This window comes from Branchiostoma belcheri, unplaced genomic scaffold, assembly GCF_001625305.1.
Source record: "Branchiostoma belcheri isolate BF01 breed outbred unplaced genomic scaffold, Haploidv18h27 scaffold6, whole genome shotgun sequence".
NCBI classification, from domain to species: domain Eukaryota; kingdom Metazoa; phylum Chordata; class Leptocardii; order Amphioxiformes; family Branchiostomatidae; genus Branchiostoma; species Branchiostoma belcheri.
The window spans coordinates 6485586-6507980 of record NW_017804242.1 but is presented as its reverse complement, the minus strand read 5'-3'; the positions used below and the strand labels follow the sequence as shown (position 1 = coordinate 6507980).

General features: G+C 38.2%; 2 protein-coding genes and 1 long non-coding RNA gene across 4 annotated transcripts in view; 2 read left to right on the top strand and 1 right to left on the bottom strand.

The window, feature by feature from the left end:
• LOC109482617 (uncharacterized protein C1orf21 homolog) overlaps positions 1 to 4823 on the bottom strand; it is a 43182-nt gene extending 38359 nt beyond the window's left edge. For both annotated transcript variants that reach the window (XM_019785421.1, XM_019785420.1), the window contains exon 1: positions 4749 to 4823. The gene's annotated coding sequence lies outside the window, so the exon portion shown is untranslated. The remainder of the gene's footprint in view (positions 1 to 4748) is intronic.
• On the top strand, positions 514 to 2025 carry LOC109482618. The gene is made up of 2 exons (XR_002140969.1): positions 514 to 719; positions 1241 to 2025. It is a non-coding gene; the product is annotated as an uncharacterized LOC109482618 (long non-coding RNA).
• A 19-nt stretch (positions 4824 to 4842) lies between the features above and the next one.
• LOC109482616 (ras-related protein Rab-14) lies at positions 4843 to 17051 on the top strand. The gene is made up of 10 exons (XM_019785419.1): positions 4843 to 4935; positions 10573 to 10635; positions 11176 to 11229; positions 11885 to 11999; positions 13477 to 13539; positions 14087 to 14153; positions 14713 to 14800; positions 15676 to 15706; positions 16395 to 16463; positions 16866 to 17051. The coding sequence occupies exons 2-10, from the start codon at positions 10584 to 10586 to the stop codon at positions 16972 to 16974; spliced, it is 648 nt and encodes a 215-aa protein (XP_019640978.1). The 5' UTR covers positions 4843 to 4935; positions 10573 to 10583; the 3' UTR covers positions 16975 to 17051.
• Positions 17052 to 22395: the final 5344 nt, after the last annotated feature.

Genomic DNA, 22395 nt, shown 5'->3' with positions numbered 1-22395 from the left:
CTCGATTCGTTTGTGGAAAGTCGAGCCAGTACGGCCAGGGGGCGAGTTGTTAGCAGACATTCCCGCGATGATAATGAAGACCTTTATTGTACATTTGTGTTCTACAGAACTAAGTACAGGTCGCATGGGTACAGAACATGAACATAAACATATACATTACATACAAAGGAACATATAAGAGCGTAAATAAATGTCTAATTTCTATTCTTTTCGGCTTCATCTCGCTTAGTAGTGATTGTATGGATATATGCGGCTGTGAGATCACTTAGAGTAGGTTTATCGAAAGTTAAAAGGAATACAAATTTCTCTTTACTAGTCAAATATCTGAAGTGGGGAAATATACTTAATACATGGCTAAAAAATATGAGTCTATCTCTACTATACAAGGGGCAATCTATGGTGAAATGTATTTCATCTTCTATTTGGCCTAAACTACAGAATTGACAGGTTCTTTGTTCTAGAGGAGTGCGGTTATGTCTTCCTGATTCAATTCGTAATTTGTGACAACTGATTCTTAGTTTTGTAATGGAGGACCTGTGACGTATGTTCGCTAAGTTGAGATATTTTTTCTTATCTTTTCTTATCTATATTTTTCTTTCCTATAATGACAGTTGACACGATTCTAATCACCGCTGTTTCCCTACAGTTGCCCAGGCCGGCGGGCGTGGAGATACGTAGCCCCTTTGCCTTCTCCCAACCAGGGATACAGACATAAAAAGGTGAGTTCATACGTACTTTTATCCATAATTCTGCAGGGTGTGAATGTTTGGTAACGTCGGCCAGTTTTGGCTAAGTTAATTTATGAAGCGCGGAAGGACTGCTACTTATGCAGTTCACAGATGTCATGTCAAGTGTACTTTTGACGCACATTCTATATCAGCCTGGTCTTCAACTGTTTTCTACGTTTCGATGACTTGTTTAGGAAATGTACACCTTGATTTGAAGAAATACATTTCAAACCGCTACCATTTGCTGTGACGTTCGCACCACGATATGTTTTGGCCGAGATCTTTATGAGGCGCGGTGAGAGGCATATTACTGTTGACTTACTTGCTGTGGATAGAGGGTAGCCGTTTAAACGGGAGTTTTGTCAGGTATCATATACAATAATGGTAGGAGCTGTATTTCATGTATAGATACCTTCAATGTGTGAAGTCCTGTCTATTGTTTTGTCCTGACACTAGCAACAAGCCTCACACCTTATCAGACCAATGACACTGCCTTTCTTCTCTTCATACAGTTGCAATACCATGTGCCTTAGCTAGTGCGCAAGCTCTAGCCGGCAGTTGCAGTGCTATAGCCGGGACAATCACATATGCCAGAAGCCGTGGTCACAGCTGACTCAAGCCTCCCGGTCACAGAGCTGATCATGACAACTGACTCCAGTCTCCTTTGTGTAAAATTTTGTTTCGATATTGTTGATGATGGTAGAAGAAGCATGTTGATATCATATGTGTATTAAGTAGTAGCATCGTCGACAGAAAGAAGGCAACATGGGAAGGAACCAGATCAGTAGCAGAGCCATCACGTGCAGGCTATATAATACATTGCTAGCCACAGTAAACCTTACACCAGTTAGAGATTACTGGGGTGACTTACATACGTCTGTACTACGATGATACATTGCCTGTGTTTTACGGTATCTTAGTGTATATATTGTAATGACCTATTTTATATGTATTTAAAAAACCTCGCCAATGACGGTTCAAATCGAATCGAGGAGAATGTACACATTTTAAAAACCATGAAGATGCTGAACAATCGGTGTATATGGGAGCAGTGGTACAATTGCACTCTCTAACTAACTTGTAAGAACATGATAGTGCAAGACCTGATGAAACTCCGAACAGTTCCCTTGTAATTACTTAGACAGTTCTCTGTTATTGTAGTCCCTGTTATTGCTCCGGTTACAAATATGTTTGTTTCTTTGAACAAATGTATTATTCTTTGCTGAAGTGATGTACCACTGTTATGCGGTAATACAGAATACTAAGTATAAAGACACAGGATTTCTACAACAAGGGACGCCAGTTCAAGAAGCAAAAGATAACTCAGTTAAGACTGAAAGGGTTAACGTATCCAGTATCATATAGTCATAGCCAGTCCGTCTTAAAAGTCTCCCGTGCCCAGTGTGCGGAAAGCCTTGTCTCTGCGTCTTTCCTTTATCCTCACAAAGTTGCATTGAAAAGAACTTTATAATTCATCCGTTGGGTTTATGTCCAAACACATACTTTTTCATAAAGAGAAGGAAATCTACTAGAAAAAAACAACAACCAAACGCGGTAACATATTGGTTTATATTCAGACAATCACGACATCTCCTTTGAAACATTGAAAAGAACTTGAATTCATCCGTTGGGTTTATGTCCAAAAAAAAATTCTTTTCATAAAGAGAAGGAAAACTACTAGTAAAAAACAACAACCAAACGCGGTAACATATTGGTTTATATTCAGACAATCACGACATCTCATTTGAAACATCTGACTTCAGATGCTGACCTTGTTCAATTCCAAACAATGATCCTGACCAAGCTGTCGAAAAAGCTCCAAAGTCATTAAAAAACGGCTAAACAGCTGGGAGGGAAGACCTCACCCGCAAGGTGTTGCCAAAAATGAATTCCCTAGGGAATGCGTGCGTGGAATATTTAGAATTCCTGGCAATTCAATCGCAGTACTATACTAAGGGCTCCGCCCCTGAGGCGTCGCCAAAAAAATCCTTACCTACTGAGCCTAATTCTTTCAGGACTGAAACAGGAAACACCAAATTTTCCTAGGCCTAGGCAAGACATTTGCTGTACCACTTAGGCCACAGCAAGTAAATTTTATGGATGACATCCTTTGCAGACTCCAAATCTAATGTGAGTGGGCGAAAAAAAACAAGGCGGGCCGAAAAAACAAGGTTCCTACAATTTGAAATTTTTACTCAATCATTATACAAATGGTTTTGATTCAGTGGGAACACCACATATACAGAGCCAGCATCACATATCACTGCTTCAATGTATAAAGAAACAAAACATTAAATCAGAGCCTTTTGTTGACTCCATGTTCCAGCATGGCAACAGACATCTTTGCCCGTTTTCAGCATGTAATGACCACTGTCAGAAGGCAACAAAATTTCTTGTTTTTTTTTCCAAAATCAGGAGAAAATTAATGCACGCACTGATGGCATCCATAAAAATTACTTGCTGTGGCCTTAGGACGTTTTCTTGTAGGTGTGTGTTTAAACTTGTCAAAGAATGATGAATGATGATCCAAATCTGGAAAAGTTCAAGTGCTTTAGAAGCAGGCTGGAGACCATATCTAAAGTGCTCACAGGCCCTCTACTTCAGCGCCATCGGCAGCTTTGGAGTCATTAACGTTGCCTGGATATTGAATATCAGCTGATCATGTACTTGGGTGTGGTCTGGGTGTTGTTGCAATTGCCAGGCAGCACTTGGAGATCCGTATAACAACATTTGGAACAGCAATATTTATTGAAAATGCTGATTTAGTTTTAGCTTGCTACAGGCAATTATATTTGAAACAATTAGGTGACCAAATTAAGGTAGTAATGCTAATATTCATTTTTTCTGGCCTCAATTTTAGATTTATGTCAACAATTAGTATGCACTTAAAATTTTAGCAAGGCATATTAAAAAAGTTAATAATTAAGCTCTTTTTCTTGGTATATAAAATTGCTCAATGATTTCATGGAATACCAATTGTAGAAGTACACATGTATAATGTACTGTTCAAGTGCATTATTACAATCATTCTTTTTAAATAAAGAGAAAAATAAATTCATACAAACACACATTTAAGCTATAGTTAGGAAGAAATGAGCAATCATCATCATTGAACAACAATAATAATAAAACTTATGAGATCTGTCATCCAGATCTTGAGTTACCCTCCTCGAAGATCGCCCCTGCAGTTCTAGAGCAAGATTCTAGGGGGCCGACCTTATGTCACTTCTCCCTGACCTACAAGAACTTCTACCATGCAAAGTTCATGTCCAGATCATGAGGTATGATACTATCAAAACCTGAAGTTCCGATGCAGTACCATAAGAAGTCACCAGGGGGGCAAAAATCTACTCATTCTCGAGGCCAAATCAAGACCTACCCACAGCCTTCTTGAATTATTGAGTTTACAGACTGACACACACGCGAACGCTACCAAAATCATAACAATCTTGGCAAAAGTTAAAAACATTATCAACATGATTTCTTAAGTGAACGATCCACCCCAAATTTCAAACCGGTTTTCTGTGTGTGAATCACTGTTAGACCATAGTTAGCCTGTCGCTAGCCTGGTATCCAGTCTACCGTGGTTGAGCCGGGTTCTCTTCGGGGCTCTAATAGTTTTCCCCCGCCCAGCTCAACTGGCAGCCCGGTAGGAGTGTTACGCCTCCCTGCAGCTGTAGCTAGAGCGTTTTTGTTTGGGCTAAATTATTGAACTCCAGTCGCGCAAAACCTACCAGGGAACCTACAGCTGAGTCAGGCGGCGAAGAGCTCCTGCAGCCCCGAAGAGAGCCCGCCCTTGCCACGATAGACTGGACACCAGGCTAGCCTGTCCCCAGCTGCTGTCTCCAACACTTTCTCACGTTACAACGTCATGCATGACGGCCAGCTGACGAGCTGGGATCACTTCTACAAACATCGCTCAACTGTAAACGTTCAAAACACGTAAACTACCAAAACTCTACCTCTACGGAACGACACATCTTTAGTCATCAGCCTGACAAAACCAGATGCAGAACTAACCTTTTCTTAGCGGGAAAAAACAGCCGTTTCCAAGCGCCTTGCGGAGCGGTACTAAACCTTCCGTCTGGCGCCACGGCGTAACCTTTAACCCTTAACCTCTCACCTCTGACCCGCGGGTCAGATTTCCTGCGCCGCCATCTTGAACAAGCCGGAAAGTAAAGAAACCACAGTGGGAAAGGCTGCAAAGGTACGTTTATTTAGAGCCTAATTATAACATGTACAGCTCCAACTGTTGGCACAAAGATACCTTAGTGTTCTCCTCTTCGTTTGAGACGCTGTTATAGAGGATTGGGTGAAAAATAACGGTATAGTAAACGATAGTCTAAACCCGGATGGCCGGGAAAATTGTAGTCATATGAAAGAGGCTACGTCATAGGCTGTGAGCATCATGGATTTTCATAGAGCAGCTAGCTGTTAACCTAAAGCACTTACCCTCGCTTCTCACGCAGATTTTCTCACAAATTAATCAAATGAAGTACAACGCAAGGCACACAGAAGTTACCCTGTACGAAATCCACACATTCCCATATGCTAGTGAAAAAAAGTAACGTTATATTTATGAAGTATAACTTACGTTACCTGTGCATGTCATTATTGTAAGGAGTGGCATTGCAAATACTAATGATCAAATGTGTAATTTTTCGTGATAAAAGGGACTTTAAGATTAAAATTGATGGTTATGTTTTCTTAGTTAGTGTGAGTTATGCATTATGCAGTTAGATGAAACAATAGCAATGTTATTAAGTGCTGTCTCTGGTACTCATAATTAAGTCTACCTCATATTACAGTGTATTTATTTTACCACCAGGGTGACATCTCATTTGTGTACATAAGTCATCAAATATTAAATTAATCCGAGTCAGAGATGGCCAAAGTCATCCTTGTTTGGTTTTAGCCAATCAGGGTTGAGCTTGGAGAGATGAGTCATCTGCCAATCCCAGCATCCCTTTGTTGTGGATGAGGACCTTTTTCGGGGCTTGAAATACAGTACTTTATTTCTCCATACCTGCACTGGTGTAGGTACATGTAACATTGGAAATTACCTGCACCAGACAAATTTTACCTGCACCACTCACAAGTTAGGAATTGTAAATCACACTAAAACTGTTAAGAAACCATTGCCAAGTTACATTTCATTGAAAATGTAGGTTATACCAATCAATACATAAATAAAAATCCACATGTGCCCAATACATGTACCAGTGCAGGTTAGGCAGCTGAGGTTAGGTACATGTAGACATCAGAAATACCTGCACAGCTCCAATTTTACCTGCACTAACCTGCATATACCTAGTACATGGACCAGTGCAGGTTAGGTGCAGGTAGACATCAGAAATACCTGCACAGCTCCAATTTTACCTGCACTAACCTTCATATACCCAGTACATGGACCAGTGCAGGTTAGGTGCAGGTAGACATCAGATTCAGATAGAAATACCTGCACAGCTCCAATTTTACCTGCATTAACCTACATGCTAGTAGTATGCAGGTGGTACTGTATGTCCTGGCCTGTCTTTCAATGGAACATTCAGTTATGTCACTTATGTCAAGTTTTGTTTAGGGCCACACAGTCAAAAGTGTGTAGTTGAAATTGCAAAGTATCAGCTGCAAAATATTTTTTATAACCTCAGGTACATTTGATTAATGTTTTTATTTATTGTTCACTTTTGAACTATTCAAAATAATGTCATTATTTGTATATGATAATCATATAATGATGATGTTCGTCCATCGTAATAATAATGATATAATAATTTTCATGTTTTCAAAATCAATGTCTAAGATATATATAGTCTGTTATTATAGTACTATTATACAAAGGCTATTCTTCCTGGAGTTTTTGAAACAAAACATACAAATACAAATACAGAGCATTGGTGTTCATTTCTTAACTTGCTTCTGTCATCTGGTCACTCAAAATGTCTTTAAAATGTTCTGATACAAAAGGTATGTCTGAGTCTGACTGGACTGACCCATATTGACATGGGGGGGGGGCATAGTACAAAGTTCAATGTAACATGTACCATGACTAGCTATAAATGTAGGTTACTTGCAGCAAAATGAAATTCAAACTGTTAATTACTTTTTGCATTCTAATCCTTCTAAGAAGGTCTCAAACATTAGATATATATTCTGTAAGATTGTACATGTATGTTGCTCCCCTGGTAATTTATTTGATCTTATTTGAAACACTTTTGAATCCTTTGAACAGAGTCTAGAGGTCATCAGATAGGAATTACATGTATAGTACATGTACGTTCCAGACAGAGTACTTACTACTTATTAAAATGGATGCTTCCAGGTATTGAAGTAGATGTTAAGATGGATGCTTTTCAATATCTCACTTCAGTAGCTGGACCGTAATAAATTGGCCTCCAGGGCTCGAAATAAAATTGGAGCTGTGCAGGTATTTCTGATGTCTACTTGCACCTAACCTGCACTGGTCCATGTACTGGGTATATGCAGGTTAGTACAGGTAAAGTAGGAGCTGTGCAGGTATTTCTGATGTCTACCTGCACCTAACCTGCACTGGTCCATGTACTGGGTTTATATTATATACATGTACACCTACACGCTACATTTGACATGTATATAAACCCAGTACATGGACCAGTGCATGTTATTAGGTGCAGGTAGACATCAGAAATACCTGCACAGCTCCAATTTTACCTGCACTAATCTGCATATACCCAGTACATGGACCAGTGCGGGTTAGGTGCAGGTAGACATCAGAAATACCTGCACAGCTCCAATTTTACCTGCACTAACCTGCATATACCCAGTACATGGACCAGTGCAGGTTAGGTGCAGGTAGACATCAGAAATACCTGCACAGCCCCAATTTTACCTGCACTAACCTGCATATGTAGACCTGTGGTACATGTATTTCAAACCCTGTTAGCTATAGGATTTTCCATTTGAAACAGTTATATAAATAGGATCAATCGTTACCAGAAAATCATAACGCAGGGCTGTGCGTTATTGATTATATGATAATGAGTATGTCATAACTAGGGTATCATGCACATTTTTCAGTGGAGTGATTATGGGGTACAATAACGGTATCATACCTGTACAGTTAGTATATTAATGTGAAAATGAAAATCTATGTGTGTGACATTTTCGTATCATCAAAACTGTTCACAGCAGTTTGACAGTTTAATAATCCAAGTTTCCATATATTGAAAAGTAGAAATCTTCATTACAAGTTAATTAGAGTCATTCAACTTAATGCCAAATTTTTGACATTTTCACCCTGTAGTGTTCTAGCCAGTGCCCGTCTTTCTGTCACTTGGCAGAATTTTGCTGCTCATGGTGGTCAAAAAATTTGACCACAATCTATTATCTTTGATGTACAAAAAGTAGTGTATAAAGATTCAAAATTTAGTAATAAAGTATTATGTGCCGTGATGTAAGAATGGCTCAGTTATTCCTAAATATATCTCCATTTATTGCTTTAGCCTAGGATTTTGAAGGTTTAACTTTGTTGGCCTTTTATCCTTTTCCGGGGATAAATGTACGTACAAATGTACATTATGCAATTTTGTTGTATTAAAGCCTGATCCAGTCTTTAGTTACATCTTTAGATATTATGATAGCTTTGGGCATTATGTAACAATTTTTTTTCACCAAAAATTAAATTCATTTTTAGAAATATCAATGTGATTGTAGTAATTTAATTTGACTTTTCAAAATATTTCTGCAATTTATTTTATAATCTTTACATTTCTAACACTTGTGGTTGGCACTAAAACAGCCCAGACAAAGTGCATCCAGTTTGTGGTGACACCACAAACTACCAGAATGTAAACAAACATGGCTGACAGCTTGTCTGCAGCTTTTAAACACACTTGTAAGGTGTCATATTTTGGCACCTCCACTTCCTGAATGGCACTTATTTGCAATGGAGTAGGATTGGCTCAACTTTGTAAAGAAATGACCAGAAAATTTACTTTTTCTATCATCCTAATGTTACATAATGCAGCTTTAAATTAAAAAGAAGGGTGTATCACACCACAAAGTGACTGTTAAGACAACGCCCCCTGCTACCTTATTAATTGTTGACCAGTGAGTGTCAGTGTGTCAACTCAAAATGGCATGACAAAGTAAAGGCTGTGTCTACAACAAGCTTAAAGGTACTACTAGAAGTTCTAAAAAGTTGTGCTCAAGAACATTGTTTTTGTCCAGTGAGCTGCAGAATTTGCTGCATATTAAAGATTCAGAATAATAATCTCCAAGCAGATATTTTGGTAGCCTGGATGCCAGACCCAGTTAGTGGATTATGGCCCTAGATCCGAGGAAGTGGCCCTAGAAACAGTTTGCCAAAAAGGCTAATCTTTTGGTAGTCAATACACTTGCCTAATAATAAGCAAGACAGTTGGTCACTGTCCAGTAGACTGCTGTATAATGCCAACTGGATACTACTTTGGCTACTAGAAGATCTTCTATGAGATTAGCATAGAATAAAATGAATTGAAAATTGATAGTTTTGTCAGTCTGCAGGGCTCGAAATTCATTTTTGGGAATAGGTGCACAGGTACACCCAACCTAAATAATTGGGTGCACAAAAAGTTTTTGGGTGCACCATATAAGTAGAATGTCAGCAAAAACTAATTGTTTCATTTCTGAATAAATGTACAATAATAATAATAAAAATATTTTATTGACCCTTAGATATTAAGAATATGCTGTATACTACTATACACTTAACATCTTTACATACGTAAACCTAAGAAAATATTTGGGTTCACTAGTACTGGTGCACCCATAGAAAAATATTGGGTGCACAGCTCCAAATTTGGGTGCACTAATAAGGTGCACATGCACCCAGTATTTCCAGCCCTGGTCTCTTAATCAGTGCTTGTCAGCCTGTCCTGTTAGCACCCAGAAAACTTCTGGAGTGTAGCCAGTTTGGCAGTAGTCCTTGTGTCTCTGGGATACATCGTAACATATATACAACTTCAAGCATTGGTCCCATTCACTCCTAGATAAATTACAGAATGTACCCTATTTAAAGGCAGTTTTATTTCATAAGCATAAAACAGTTTGTGGTCTGTAGGTCATCATTAGTGAATGTAAATTTTATTTGCCACTCTGTTTCAGAATTACAGTACCAATATTATTGACGTGTATGAAAGCTAATGTGCAAAAGTGTGCAATTAAAATAAGATGTACATGTAGATTAATTTTGAAGCTGTAGCCCTAAGTAGAAACGTTTTCCATTTTTTTTATGTAGGTCATTGTAGGTCATTGTACGATTTTGATGTTATGGAATTTTCAATCAGACTGTGACAGCTTTTATGTTCACCACTGACTTTATATACCAATTACTACTACGTAGTAATTTATCATGTATTTTTTTAAAATTGTTTGCAAAATGTTTGCCCATATTCAATTTTGCTAATGCCACAAGCTTAGGTACAGATTTTTGTTTTGAATTGCAGAACAAAATTTTGACATTCTGCAATATTTCAGAACATTACAAAACATATTTCTACCACTGTTTACACTGCATGTCAGGCCTCGAAATTCATTTTTGGGAATAGGTGCACTGGTACACCCAACCTAAAAAATTAGGCGCACAAAAAATTTTTTGGGTGCACCATATAAAATAAAACCTACTTCGAATTCTTACTGCTCATCTTCTGAGCTTGAATCTGACATGGGAACTAACTTCAAAAGCTTAAACAAGTCCTACAACAAAGATTTTATTATTTTTCTGACACTTGTAAGTAAGTTGTAAGAAAAGAATATCCTGCAGACTATTAAACATTAACTTTGATATGTACAAAAATACCTAAAGAATTTTTTTCACCATCTTCAGGTGCTGCAACCATGGCAGCGGGTCCGTACAACTATTCCTATATTTTCAAGTACATCATTATCGGTGAGTACATGTACATGTACATGTGCTGCATGCACATTCTGACATGCTCTTGTGATGTTTTAAGTGGCTGCACTAGATTCTGTAACACTAACAGCTCTCTCGGCTGTCAATCAAGCAAGATACTTGTTCAACCAACATGTGTATGCCTGTATGTGTAAGAATATGTCTTCATTTCTATGTGTATATTGGATGGCATTCGCATGACATCAATTTTTGTCCAAAAATATCTTTGCCACCATACTGTTACACATCTACAAAGATTAGTTGCAGAATATTGGAAAATGGATGCTAGAATTGTCATGGAATGCCTTTTTTCTATCATAAATTTTGCCATTTGTGAATTGTATCATTCAGTACAACTAGACTGAATGAGCCCTATATATACATGTAAGCCATAATAGTCTTTCAAAGTCAAAGATTGATATAGATATGAAATGTTGTCTTATAGTACATGTAGTTATAATTCATGTAATCAAATCAGTACCTATTTTTCATTTCAACGTTATATCTAGTATATTGAAATAATTCATACCTTTCCAGGGGACATGGGTGTGGGGAAATCCTGTCTGCTTCATCAATTTACGGAGAAAAAGTGTAAGTTATATTTTCCCTTTTCATCAATATCTTTGCCGCACCAATTTCTTGGAATTGATAGCTTCATTTTGTTCTGATTTGCAACAAGAAGGATTTAGGTTCTGAATTGAATCAAATCACTGGAATCAAATATGATAACGTAGAAAATTAGCAGCATACTTGACAGGGTTATGTGGAGTGAAATCTGTACTAGCTAGCTTGATAGATGATCTGTATCTGTATAGCCGGTATAACCGCCTTTGGCGTAACACACCAGCTTTGCAGGCACACGGCGCGGCGGCAGCTGGCTACATTACACCGATCGACTTGTTACACCTAACCCTTGGACATCGGAGAGTTGGATCATCCAACTCTAAACATTGTTTATAGCTATCTAATGACAATGCCCCTACTGTACTTGGTGACAGCGAGTTCCACTCTGCGATAGTTACAGGAAAGAATGAATTCTTGAACACCTCAATCCTTGGTTGATAACTCTGGTACTTGAAGGCATGGCTATTTCTTGTTCTCTTCTGGGCTGGTATCACAAAATGTAGGTACTTAGTAGTTGGGACGTCCACCAGTTTATAGTCATTTTGTACAAAGTCATCTTGCATAATCTGGACATTTTTCTTCATGATGATGATGATTCTTTTCCTTGTTGGCCTGGCTGTAGTCATGGCAGACTGCCCACACACCATCGGTGTGGAGTTTGGAACCCGCATCATCGAGGTCTCCGGCCAGAAGATCAAACTGCAGATCTGGGACACAGCAGGCCAGGAGCGCTTCAGGTAAGACTATGGGATAGGAACAACATTATTGCTTAGGGAGAGCCCTCAATATCCAAAGGGACTTATTCAGATTTACAGTGCTTCTTTTATCCCCCATTAGTATCAAATCAACTTCTCTCTCATCTCATCTATCCCTTACAATTTATTGGAATGTTGGGGCGCTACAGATGATCTGACAACCAGTTTTCTTCACCTTTCTGTTCTTCTAAACATTTAGTGTGACAGCTGTATCTGTCCATTGCCAGCTCCCATCTTTTCCATTGCCTTCCCCTCTTTCTTCCTCATTTCTTCCACATTTATTCATAGAAAACTGTAAAAACGCCAGAGGCCAATACATATCAATAGTCTTACATAAAATATAGCTCTTTTCTTACATAAGAGAAACATAACGTTCCCTCAAGACCAGATGTGTCCCAGCTCAACAACATCAGATGTTCTAAAGCATCTAGTAATATCATTTTGGATGAGCTTTGTAGTTTTGAAATGGTGCGGTTGCACATACCGGTATTCTGACCAAAACTGATTAACCTTTCTCACTATATTAGAAAAAGCAACAAATGTTGTCTTCAGGAAATTGGTTCTAACTTCAAGCCACATCCAATTGGAAGCCAACTAATCAAATCTGACAAACATCCGGTGGTTTTTTTCTTTGATGAGAGAGAGATATGCCAGAGGCTTCAGTACAAATGTACATGTAATTGTGTGCAACATTTAAACAAATATCCAAATCAAATATCACACATGTATAATACCCTACACTTAATGTCAGTTGTGCCTCTGGCGTTTAGTGTTGAGTAGATATGTATACTGTGTTCTATTTTCTGCTGACCTTATCTAATACATTTTGTTCATCCTTTGTCGATCAAAGCGCATGTCATAACCACATGTTCTGCCTTTGGTGATCAAAAGAAAATGCTGTCTCTACTGTTCAAAGAAGATTCAAATATAGGTTTTACGAAACGAAAGATTTTTGGAAGAAAAAATGGCTCAAACAAAAACTGAAAATTCCAACTCACAATATAGATGAGACGTCAGAATTTATTGTGTGCTTTGAAATAAATTTGATTAACACAAATAGACTTTCAAGCTAGGATACACATTGACATGAAATAACTAGGTAAAAAAGGTGTTTTATTTTTGAAATTATTCATCTTAATTATATTGAAGTTTATACATGTATATCCAGGGCTCAATTTTTTTAAACAAACCTACACCAGACTAATTTTACCTGCACCACTCAGAATTTAGGAAGTATATGGATCAGACTAAAAACTGTTGAGAAACCACATAGCAGTAACATGTATTTCTTGTATACTTTATATATACATGTACGTGGTAACAGTCAAGTGCAGAGAAGAAAGATCCACATGCAAAAAATACCTTCACAGCTCCGATATAACCTGCACTAACCTACATAGGGGGGTGATATTTCAAGCCCTGATTCTGTGATAACCCTTGTTTTTCCTGTTGTTTCCAGGGCGGTAACCCGGAGTTATTACAGAGGTGCAGCAGGTGCCCTGATGGTGTATGACATCACAAGGTCAGAGGTCACCCACACAGCTTCAGTTAGGAACGGGCTATAGTGTAGTGGGGGAAGGGTGTATGATGTACAAAAATGTGATAATTTTCTCTCTAATTATTGCATCTTCATTATGACTAACAAAAGAAAGTGAAGTTCAAGTTTTTATGGATACAATTATACGTCTGTGAAGGTTAGACATCCAGGTAATAAGATACGCCTAAAAGCACGCAGTTACTCAAGCAACTGGACATGATTTTGGAAACGGTCAGACATTTCAGGTAGTATCCACCTACCTTTTGTCAGTGACTGAGAGACCAGAGGAGAAATGCAGGTTTATAATCACAAACTATTGATTGATACGCAAAATCATATCCAGTTGCTTGAGTAACTGCTTTTTTGGCATATGGATACAATATTTTAGTTTTTTTGTTCTTGCTTGTTTGACTGTCTTGTACATAAGTAATAGATTCGTGTGACCATTTGACTTACCGCTAGCAACAATATATAACGACTGACATTCAATGTGCATGCATTTCAAAGGTTATATGCAGATTTCTTGTTACAGACGAAGTACATACAACCATTTGAGCAGCTGGCTGACAGACGCCAGGAACCTGACCAATCCCAACACGGTAAGGAGGTCATGTGACCTCTCACACAAAGTGTAGAGTTTAAGTACATCCATGTTGTTATTACATCATTCAAAATTGATGACTTAAGTTCAAATCTGACAGATATCCCATTTTCCTTTTGTGTAATTCTGAACTGGGGCCACACTCATTTAATTTCTTGGTTAACGGGTTTGCCGCTTCATTTTTTTCTGATTTGCAAATAAAAATGAAAATTCAGAATCAACTGCAAAATGCTCATATTTTGCCCTGAACAGTTGAAAAAAGGCCTTTTCTTCCTAGTTGTTACAGTCATTCCATATCTTAATGCAGTGCAAGAAATTAAATTGGTGTGGCCTTCTCAATGAAAAATCAGAGCTTTCAAACTTCTTGGAAGTAAATGTATGCTCTGTCCAGAGGAACAAACACACAAAGCCACCTACTCGGCCACCCAAAACAATACTTCCATACCCAGAAGTAATACCAATGCTGCTTTCTTCATATTAACTATTACATGTAGTTGACATGCATTTAATAATATATTTGAATGAAATCAATTTTTTTGCACTTTGTTTCCCCACAGGTTATATTTCTAATTGGCAACAAATGTGACCTTGAGGCACAGCGTGATGTAACGTACGAGGAAGCCAAGCAGTTTGCTGATGAAAACGGTAAGATGGGAAAATGTACGGCTCTAAGTCTTAAAGGCAAATGGCAACACAAGTGTTCTCATCAGTGTAAGGACATGCTTTAAACAGATTAGCCGAGAGACCTGATGGGTGTTACTCCACAGGGGTCGAAATATCCCTCTGTGTGCAAGTTGGTGCAAGTAAGTTTGGTGCTGTGCAAATAATTTTGTGCTGGTGTGCACCGGTGCAAGTAAGCTTTATCCACAGTGTTACTACTCATAGATTTACATAAGTCATCTTACCTGTAACAAAAATAATTTATCATCTATCTCCCTTTTGGACATAAATTATATTTAGGAACACATATTGTGTTGGAAATATGAGCTAGTAATGGGCATTACAGAAAAAAATGTTTTGCTTTGAATCACTTGATTTGGTCATTAGCTAGACTACAAAGTGGATACTATAATAATATAGTTACTACATGTACTTTTGGTTGTGTACCTATTATTTGGGGGGGGGGTGTAAGCACTTTTATTTTAGTAATTTTTTTTCATCTGCACCAGTGCAAGTTGATCTTAAAGTGTATTTCGACCCCTGCTCCACCATACAAGGATTTACATGTAGTCATGTTAAGTGCCTTTCCCAAGGGTGCAACATCAAGTATGTCAGGGGATCGAACCCAGGCCCCTTGGTTCTGAGCTAACCGCTCTGACCATTATGCATAATAAAAATAGAGAGAGTGGGGTCTAACCATTAACTGGTGAAGGCTTAGAATCTATACTGTATTCTCAGTATGTCCATTCTGGGTTTGAATACCAGCTTTTCTTACCTGTATCTGTGTGATATTTCCAGTACAGTACAGATTTGTATTAATTTCGCTTAATGAAAAATATTTTTTTCTCCTGTCAATATAGGTTTGCTATTCCTAGAAGCCAGTGCAAAAACGTGAGTATTATTAATAATAATTTCTCTCCACTCTCATTTTCCATGGTAAACAGAACTATTCAAACCAGCCAAAGATACATAAGGAAGTACAGATATAGTACTTACAGCAGATAATTCATACACCAAGTTAGACAACACTACAGTTGTACTAACAGGGGTCGAAATACCCCTCTGTTTGCAATTTGGTGCAATTGAATTTGGTGCTGTGCAACTAATTTTTCACTGGTGTGCACCGGTGCAAGTAAGCTTTGTCGGATGATGATTATGAGGTACAGGCTCACTTTACTGTGGTGTATAAGGTTACTAGACTAGTAGTCATTTATCCCCACAGCAGTGTAAGAAAATATTGGATACTATTATAGTTACTACATGTAACTATAGCATAGGATCCGATGTACTTTTGGTTGTGTACTCTCATCTTTGGGCAGGTGCAACTATTTTTTTGGCGCAAGTATTTTTTTTTTCATCTGCACCAGTGCAAGTTGACCCCAAAATCTATTTCGACCACTGGCTAAGTGGCAAAATATGATGATGTGATAGTGATTTTTGAGTCGTAATGTTTTACTCCTATATGCCCTGACTGTGGTTGGGTTGCACTTCAACCTTTTCCAAGATGTGAACAAACACATGTACAAATGTGCAGTACATGATTGTCTGATTATCATATGATTTCTTCCAACTTCTTTAGTGGAGAAAATGTTGAAGAGGCTTTCCTTGACACAGCAAGGAAGATATACCAGAATATTCAAGATGGCAGGTGAGTGATACATGTATTTTATGTTCTTAAATAATTGGCAACTTTAATTGTTTGAATGTGTTAGCTTGATGGCAGCCCACCACTTGCCTCTATCCTGTGGGTTGACATTAACGTTATTATGCAGTGTTAACTTGACAGTTTCCCACATTTTCCATTGTACAAAAAAGCAAGAAGCTGACCACTCTGTATTGTATTAGCTTAGTAACTAGAACACTTTGTATTAGCCTAGTATAGTACCCTTGTATGTTCCTTATGTATGTATGTCTAAGTCAAGTAGTGTATCTTTTGTCTCCAATTTTCTACATACGTCTGTAATGTGTATGTTAAGTCACCTGTACCTAGCCCGTCGTGGCATGAATGTACAATAAAGGTATTTCACATTTTTATCTATTCTTCCTCCAGCCTGGACCTGAATGCAGCAGAGTCAGGCGTCCAACACAAACCCTCGTCACCCCGCGGCACACAGCTCAGCAACGACCAGCCCACCAACAAGGAAGGGTGTGCCTGCTAGAACCAGCCTCGCTCCCGGCCCATGCCGCTTCGGGCACTCTCTCCCAGGGGTTCACTAGACCACATCGGGTGGAGGGGGATTAAATCTGTCAAAATACACACCGTACATGTGGGGCTCAAAATACTTTTGCCTACCGAATGCAGGTACGATAACCCCCTACCAATATGGTCATACATTGATGATTATTGGAAATTACCTGCACCATTCAGGTTTGAACTGTACCACTCAGAATTTAGGAAGTGGATCATACTAAAATTGTTCAGAAACCATTGCCATTATTTGTTTTACACTTTCGTTAAAAAAATTTGTAGGTGGTACGAGTCCATACACAATAAAAAAAATCCAAATACACCTATAGAAATGTAGTAAACGGACCAGTGCAGGGTAGACATCAGAAATACCTGTACATTTCCAATTTTACCTGCACTAACCTGCATATACCCAGTACATGGACCAGTGCAGGTTAGGAGCAGGTAGACATAAGAAATACCTGCACAGCTCCAATTTTACCTGCACTAACCTGCATATACCCAGTACATGGACCAGTGCAGGTTAGGAGCAGGTAGACATAAGAAATACCTGCACAGCTCCAAATTTACCTGCACTAACCTGCATATACCCAGTACATGGACCAGTGCAGGTTAGGTGCAGGTAGACATCAGAAATACCTGCACAGCTCCAATTTTACCTGCATTTACCTGCATATACCCAGTACATGGACCAGTGCAGGTTAGGTGCAGGTAGACATCAGAAATACCTGCACAGCCCCAAATTTACCTGCACTAACCTGCATATACCCAGTACATGGACCAGTGCAGGTTAGGTGCAGGTAGACATCAGAAATACCTGCACAGCTCCAATTTTACCTGCATTTACCTGCATATGTAGGTGGTATTTTAAGCCCTGTTACAGCTCCTAGAATCTCCATTGGCCCAATTTGGCAAACGTGTACACTGTACGTACATGTATCCAGAGATGTTCCATGTACAAGTTGTGGAACATCAGAGAAATTTTCTGATTTTAAATTTCATTACTCAAAAATACTAGAAAATACAGGGAAATACAAGAAAACATTAGGAACACAATTTTGTTTTTAACGTTAGGGTCCTAACGCACATGTAAATTAAGCTGCCTGGGAATTAAATGGTAGGACTAAGCATACACCGTTTTTACACTTCCAGTTGATATTCATGGACCAAAAGTTAAGACTTTCTGCAAGACCTAGGTTCATTGGCTTACTAAGAATGCCATCAAAGGATAATTTTAACTTCCAAAAGGATTTTGGTTTATTTTGAAGGACTCCATATACCAAAATCATCCTTGACTACCCCCTGTTGTACTTTGGTACAATCCAACTTCTTCTGATATACATGATTGTGGAAGAATCCATTGGTAACAGAAGGGGACATGTACATGTACATTTTTTTGTAAGATTAAAATGTGTGACCAGCCAAAATAATTTCTGGTCGAATTTGCACTGAAATACTAAATTCATAGACTTTGTTAGCCAATACATGCTTGCTTTTTGCCATGGTTTGTCTTGCTAAATTTTCTATCCAAGCAAAGTCTTCAGATGTTCCCCATTCAAATTAACAGTGAGAATTACATACAGTTATAACGGATAGTCTTCTCAACACAGTCCCTGCGGCAAAAGAAAGTCTTTTATAATCCGTCTTGAAATGCTGAGTGTGGTCTAGTGAACTGCCTTCCTTCCATTCAATCTCAGAGATTGCTGTATAACTACTTTACCCTTGATTCCTTGCTGAAGAATGTAACATGTAATATTTATGAGGGGAGGGGGGCAGGAGATACTAGTAGTAGTAGTTAAATCTCGAGGCATGGGCTGTGTGTGTTAGCTGTCTCCTTTTCCAGCACAGAGAAATTGCATAGGATGTGTTATATCCATAAATTATCAATACCAGTATGATAAATGTAAGGCCATCAATTTTTGCAATTGATTTGCCAACTTTTATATGTGGTAATGAAGTAAAAATGCTATCTAGCTATAGCTCGGTTAGTTTGATGGTATTATTTGCTTTGTGTTTTTTTTTTCTGATTCTGAGAAAGAAAATCAATTGTTAAAATTGGTATGGCCAATGTATACCACGATTGTTTCATTTACTATGTGCCATCTACCCTATTCCCCCCTCCTCCCACGCTTACAATGGGCAGAACCAAAACACATTTTACATTGGGAATTTTCGAGCATGTATGAATGGATCAGTCTCACATTGTAAATTTTGGATGTACGAAACTTTTAAGGATGAAGAGACGAAAAACGGTTTGCTTTTGAGACACCAAAGTGTGCTTAGGCCACGAAAAAAGTTTTATGACTATAATTTTCACTCTTGGTTAGTCTTCAATATGCATTAATGTGTTCATCACCTCTGCAGAATTGTTCAAACCAAATGACGTTATTAAAACTCTGCCCGGGTGCATATGTCCCTAGTGTGGAAGGTGGAAAAGGAGGCGTTTTTAACTGTATTGTTTGTTTTGTCTCTGTAGTGATAGAAGGTCCACGCTATTCCATGTGCTGCAGGCTATATTACTGTGTTTCTTTTACTATTGAATCTCAAGCCATAACAGAGTACAATTCAATTTAGGATCACACATACGCCAAGATTGGTAAGTTCAAATCGCCCTCCCAAAACTTAACAGAATTGGCCGTTATGAACAATGCCAGCAATTGCATTCCTTTGGTATCAAACTGTTATTTCTTTTGTAAAAGCTAAAAATAACTTAACATTACTGGGGTTGCTTATATTTTATACATTTGTGCCAGGGTCTGTATATTACACTTTCCATCTCCTATGTCAGAACATGTGAAGAAGTGAAATTTGTGGAAAGCTGGCACATCGTATTTCCATCCTCATATTTTCATTTCTTCCTAGGTTTTGTTTCAAGAAGGAAATTTTAAAATACGACCAAACCAAAATTGTTCTTGAATCTGAGTGCACAAATCTAGTTGACATGTATCTCTACTGGAAAACGTTAAAAACAAAAATCCTGGGGAGTGCTGCACCATGGGATAGCTGGGCCGATAGGGTGTGGTCATGAGGCTGGGAAGTGCGACCAGATGTCACGACGTTCCTGTCCAAGTTTGTAAATAGAATTACCTATCAAGCATTTACTATATGGTCACGGTCAATGTTGGGTAAAAATTATGTATTGATTTAGCATTGATATTAAAATGAAGGTTCTTTTGGATGACACCGCTCTCGATGTAAGCAGCTGAAAGTTTGTAGCAAGCTTGTAGCTCTCTCACATGTATGTCTGCACCAATAGGCCGGTTAAAAAGCTCTGGTTAGGTGGAAGAATTAAAGAAATGTGTATCTCTTTCCCATGTGTCATGCAAAGTAGCCTGGGTACCATCATTCCACTTGTTGCCGCACACGGGGAGTAAGTGTACCCTGCTAAACATTTTTTTCCAACAACTGTGTGACTATTTTGTAAATTTCTACCAGATATTGACCAATGCTCTAGCCAGCCCTAAATTTTTTTCTGTCATCAGCATTTTGTTTCAGGTAACATCCCCTTTGTAGGGCATGCTTCCCAAGAAACATTTTGAAATCTTGATCCTCTGGAACACTACTTCATGCATTTTGAGGGACAAATTTTTCTTGTATACAAAATTTAGTTAAATGGCCTCTATCAATGTCTTTACATCCCGATTTTTGTCTGTGAAAGATGGAGGATCAGGCTAAATTTTGTCCATCATTAGCAGCAAAATAACAGACGCTGGCTAGAACACTGTTTTTGACAGCTTATGTCACTGTGTGTACCAGGTACCTATCAAGGAAACTGCATTTGGTTGCTTTAAAAAATGTTTGGCTAGGCTAAACAAGGATGACGCCCAGGCTATCTGCACAAACCCACGGAAACAACCCACTTGTACTGTTTCCACATTTCTTGCCTACTCAGATGGTCCGAGCAGGTTATATCTTTTGCCCCAAGGTTTTAGAAGAACATAGACATGTGCTCAATACACAAGTGGCTTGATTGACTAACTGTAGAAACACACCGATTGAATGTATTTAGCTAGTGAATTGCTGGTAATCTGCTCTTAAAGTCAATTATCTTTTACATATCCAGGAGCTAATTATAATATTGATGTATCATTGAAGGGGTTGGTTGTCCTGGATAACTTGCATAAAAACAGTTACGTTGGAAATCTATAATAAAGTTACCAGAAAGCAACAATTATGAAAGAAGTGTCATTTCTGTTTTCTACTTGCTTTTTGACTTTGTTGCTTGCTAGACAATTTGGGATGGGAGGGGGGCATAACTGAATAGCACACAAGTTTTGCGTAAATGCAAAATATCACAGGGACTTCTAGGGTCAAATGATAGTTCGAGCTGTATAAGTTTGTAAAAGATGGCTGTCATTGAAAGTAGAAGACCAGACTTTTGTAACATTTGTGGCACATTTGTTTATATTACACAAAAATGGTGTACAAAATTATAAACGTATCGATTTGCTGGACAGTTTGTATTGACATGTAGGCAGCACGAGTAGAAGTACATGTAGTACTACCATTGCTCATATCATTTTAGTAAGTCAAGTTGCTTCTATATGATGCGCTCCTTTTGTGCTATATCTTTGACTTATGGACGATTGGCTATTTAGATGTTAGTTTGTGAATCCCAACTGTGAAAATCAGTATTATTGCTTGATCACTAATTTCAATGTCAACTCTCTTATATAATTGTGCTGGGTACCCTATTAAAGGCTTCCACATTAAAAAAAAAACAATGTTATGAAAACGTCTTCATTAATGTACTTTTTGGTAGGTCATCCACAAACAGTTGTGGTCCTAGGATTCTTCCTTGGGGTTATCATAATTCACTGCAACAGTGTGACTCTGAATGTACAAAAGGTTTCGAAGGTTTTGCTTCTAATCACTGTCCTTGTGTTTGCTACAGCTTGTACACCTTTTCTGTGTTACTCTCAGAGAAAACTGTATGTAAGGAATGAATAAAATACAGATGAAAACGTGGTTTCATGGCAAGTTTTTTAATGCAAGATCAAATCCGTCTAGTGCATATACATGTACACAGGAATGTTAAATGGGTAAATCATACTATATGGAATTTTTGCATTTACTTCTGAAGGAAACATTGTCATATTGTAAAATTCCTTAATTGTTCAATTTGAATGAAAATGACAACATACATTGAACACACAACTTCCGTTATGCTTTCTTTGAGGTTCCAATCATATAATATATATCGCGTTCTTAGAAACTACCCACTGTCTGAACTAAACTTGACTAAACATATGCCTATCAACTTAACCCCAGCAAGCACATGAAGATGATAATCTTATCTCTACCATAATTTCAGTAATGAATTTATGATGGTCACCGGTTGTTCTACTAATACGCAAACAGCATAAATGTCACACGCACATGTCCATTGGCC